Raw genomic sequence first — 2,337 nt, 5'->3', positions numbered from 1 at the left:
ATCAAACCCTGATCGCCTGGATCCTAGGTCGATGCTCAACCACTGAGCCATGCCCAGCTGGGCTACAGTATCCTTTTTAAAGTGTCTCAAATTAAATCAAAGGCACATCATCAAAGTAAAACACTTACAACATTAAAAATCCATTTAGCTTGTAAAATTTTCACACTGCTTTGTTTTCAATCATTTGCAATGCTCTGTAAGCCACATTTTAAACATTTGTGAAAGATATTAAATAATGTAGTATTTTTTAAAGTACAACCACAACTATAAAATAGAGGAACTTAAGATAAAGATTAGGTCTGCTGCACACAAAGAATGGGGAGATCTGACACACAACACATTAATCTTTCCAAACAAGTTTGCTAAGAAACAGCTTCCATATTTAGTGTTAAAATTTAAACCTCACTTACAAAATATCGAGACATCATTTGATTAATTAAGTCTTTTCCTCCCCCTCAATTTCATATTGGCTTGCCTGCATTTAGAAACTGTAAATTCATGAGAGAAGGACAAGTTTTGTTATGGTGTAAAAATCTTAGGAACAACAAATTACAAATATTCAATTTTTTAATAAACAAAAATGTTTTCCTTCCCAAAATGTAAACATTCAGTAAATAAAACACACATAATATTTCAGGTATAGAAACACTAGTAATTCACTTATGAATGAGGTGCATTTTTGTATATTGGGCGGTACGGTTTTTGTTTATCTTAAGTATAAAGCACTTCACCAAACAAACCGGGCTATCATTATTATTTAAAAGTCTACTCCTTCACCCAGGTTCCCTAGTTGAGTTGCAACTGATGAATTTATGTAGAATTCTGGCTATAAGACCAGCCCACAGGAAAGGTCTGAAATACCTAAAAGTCATTTGGTGAGAGAAAAATGTTTTCTTGAGACTTGGAGGCAGTCATTCATCACTTTGCGCCTGAAGGCATTCCTTAGCGAACTTCTTTCCTACAGTCTTCAGAGCAGGGCACAGGATCTGGGCCCCCAGAAAGGGTTGCTCCCTGCGGGAACACTAACCAGCAGGACATCCTTGCAGGTGTTCTGCATACAGTACTGCTGGAGCTCTGCAGCCGCCTAAGAGACCTTGATCCTCTCCACACTGGCCTCCAGCTTGAGCTGCTCCACCAGGCGCTGCAGGGCATGCACGCTGGCCCCGGAAGGCATGGTGGCCATGCTCTAAACTTTTTTTTTAACTAAATTTTTTTTCCTCTTTTGTATAAAAGAATTTTGGCTTTCCTAGCTTATTTTTAGTTTTCTTTTGCTTATTTGCTTTGTTTTGTTTAATCACTGCTTGTAGTATCAAGACTTTCTTGATATCCCTGCTTAACAACTGGGAGTTTATCATTATAAACAAGTTTACTCCTTTCCTCTATAGTTTCCCCCAATTCTCTTACCAGACTCCCTCCCTGCCTGGGCTATCTCTCTCTCTCTCTTCTCGATCCATTGGCATAATGTTTTTTCCTTTTTCTTTTTCTACTTTTCTTTCATTCTTTCGTTATCTTCCCTTCTGTATTCCTGTCTTTTTGCTAGATTGTTAGTTTCTCTTATTCTCTTTATTGTATTTTTGTTTTCTCATTTTCAACTATTATCTTATTCCTACTCTCTCCCTTAATTTTTTGCTGGCCCTTCTTTCAGAATCTTTTCTCTGCTTCTGTGATCTCCCAGTAGCTTCTCTATTTTTCACATTTTAGTTTAATATTATTTTCTAAATTTTCACCAGCATTAACAACAATATACATCTCTCTCTCTCTAAGCATTGCTTTTCTTTCTCTCTTTCTTTTTTTTTAAGCATTTTTGATTGTGTGTGTGTTCTCACTTCACTTTCCCAGTTCTATTTTCACATGGGTTGTTTTCATTGTGACTGTCAAGATATTTGTAAGATACCTCTTGTTTCCTGGAAGTTTAGTTGTGTATTGTCCTGCCTTTCCAGCACCTGTACAACAGCTTACACAATGAGGTTGGGGCTGAGACAAGGTTAGCCAACCTGAGAGGAGGGTCCTCCCAAGGACTGATCAATTACAAGCTAGACCTAACCACAACAGGAGAACATAAAGAAACCACAAAAGGGACACCCACAAGAGGGACACGCCTAGAGCAAAGAGCTCAGAAGAATACACCTCTGGGCTCCACTGGACCCATAAGACAAAATCCATCCCACAAGACTGGGGGACAGCAAATATATATAATATATAGATACAAACACTAAGACCTACCAAAATAGGGAGACAAAGAAACAACCCCCAAATTAAAGAAAATGAAACATTGCCAGAAAAAGAATTTGATGAGATGGAGTTAAACAAGTTATCAGAAATGGAGTTCAGAGTATG

At 37.7% G+C, this 2,337-nt stretch overlaps 1 protein-coding gene across 1 annotated transcript; it reads right to left on the bottom strand.

Annotated features, from left to right (window-relative positions):
- Positions 1-967: 967 nt before the first annotated feature.
- Positions 968-1,174, bottom strand: LOC107541861 (guanine nucleotide-binding protein G(I)/G(S)/G(O) subunit gamma-10). Its single transcript, XM_087829325.1, is given in 1 exon segment — positions 968-1,174. A coding segment is annotated over 1 exon segment (207 nt).
- Positions 1,175-2,337: the final 1,163 nt, after the last annotated feature.

Source organism: Miniopterus natalensis, chromosome X, assembly GCF_054644295.1.
Source record: "Miniopterus natalensis isolate mMinNat1 chromosome X, mMinNat1.hap1, whole genome shotgun sequence".
Taxonomy (NCBI): Eukaryota; Metazoa; Chordata; class Mammalia; order Chiroptera; family Miniopteridae; genus Miniopterus; species Miniopterus natalensis.
Note: the sequence above shows the minus strand (reverse complement) of the source record. Positions and strands in the feature narration are given on the sequence as shown.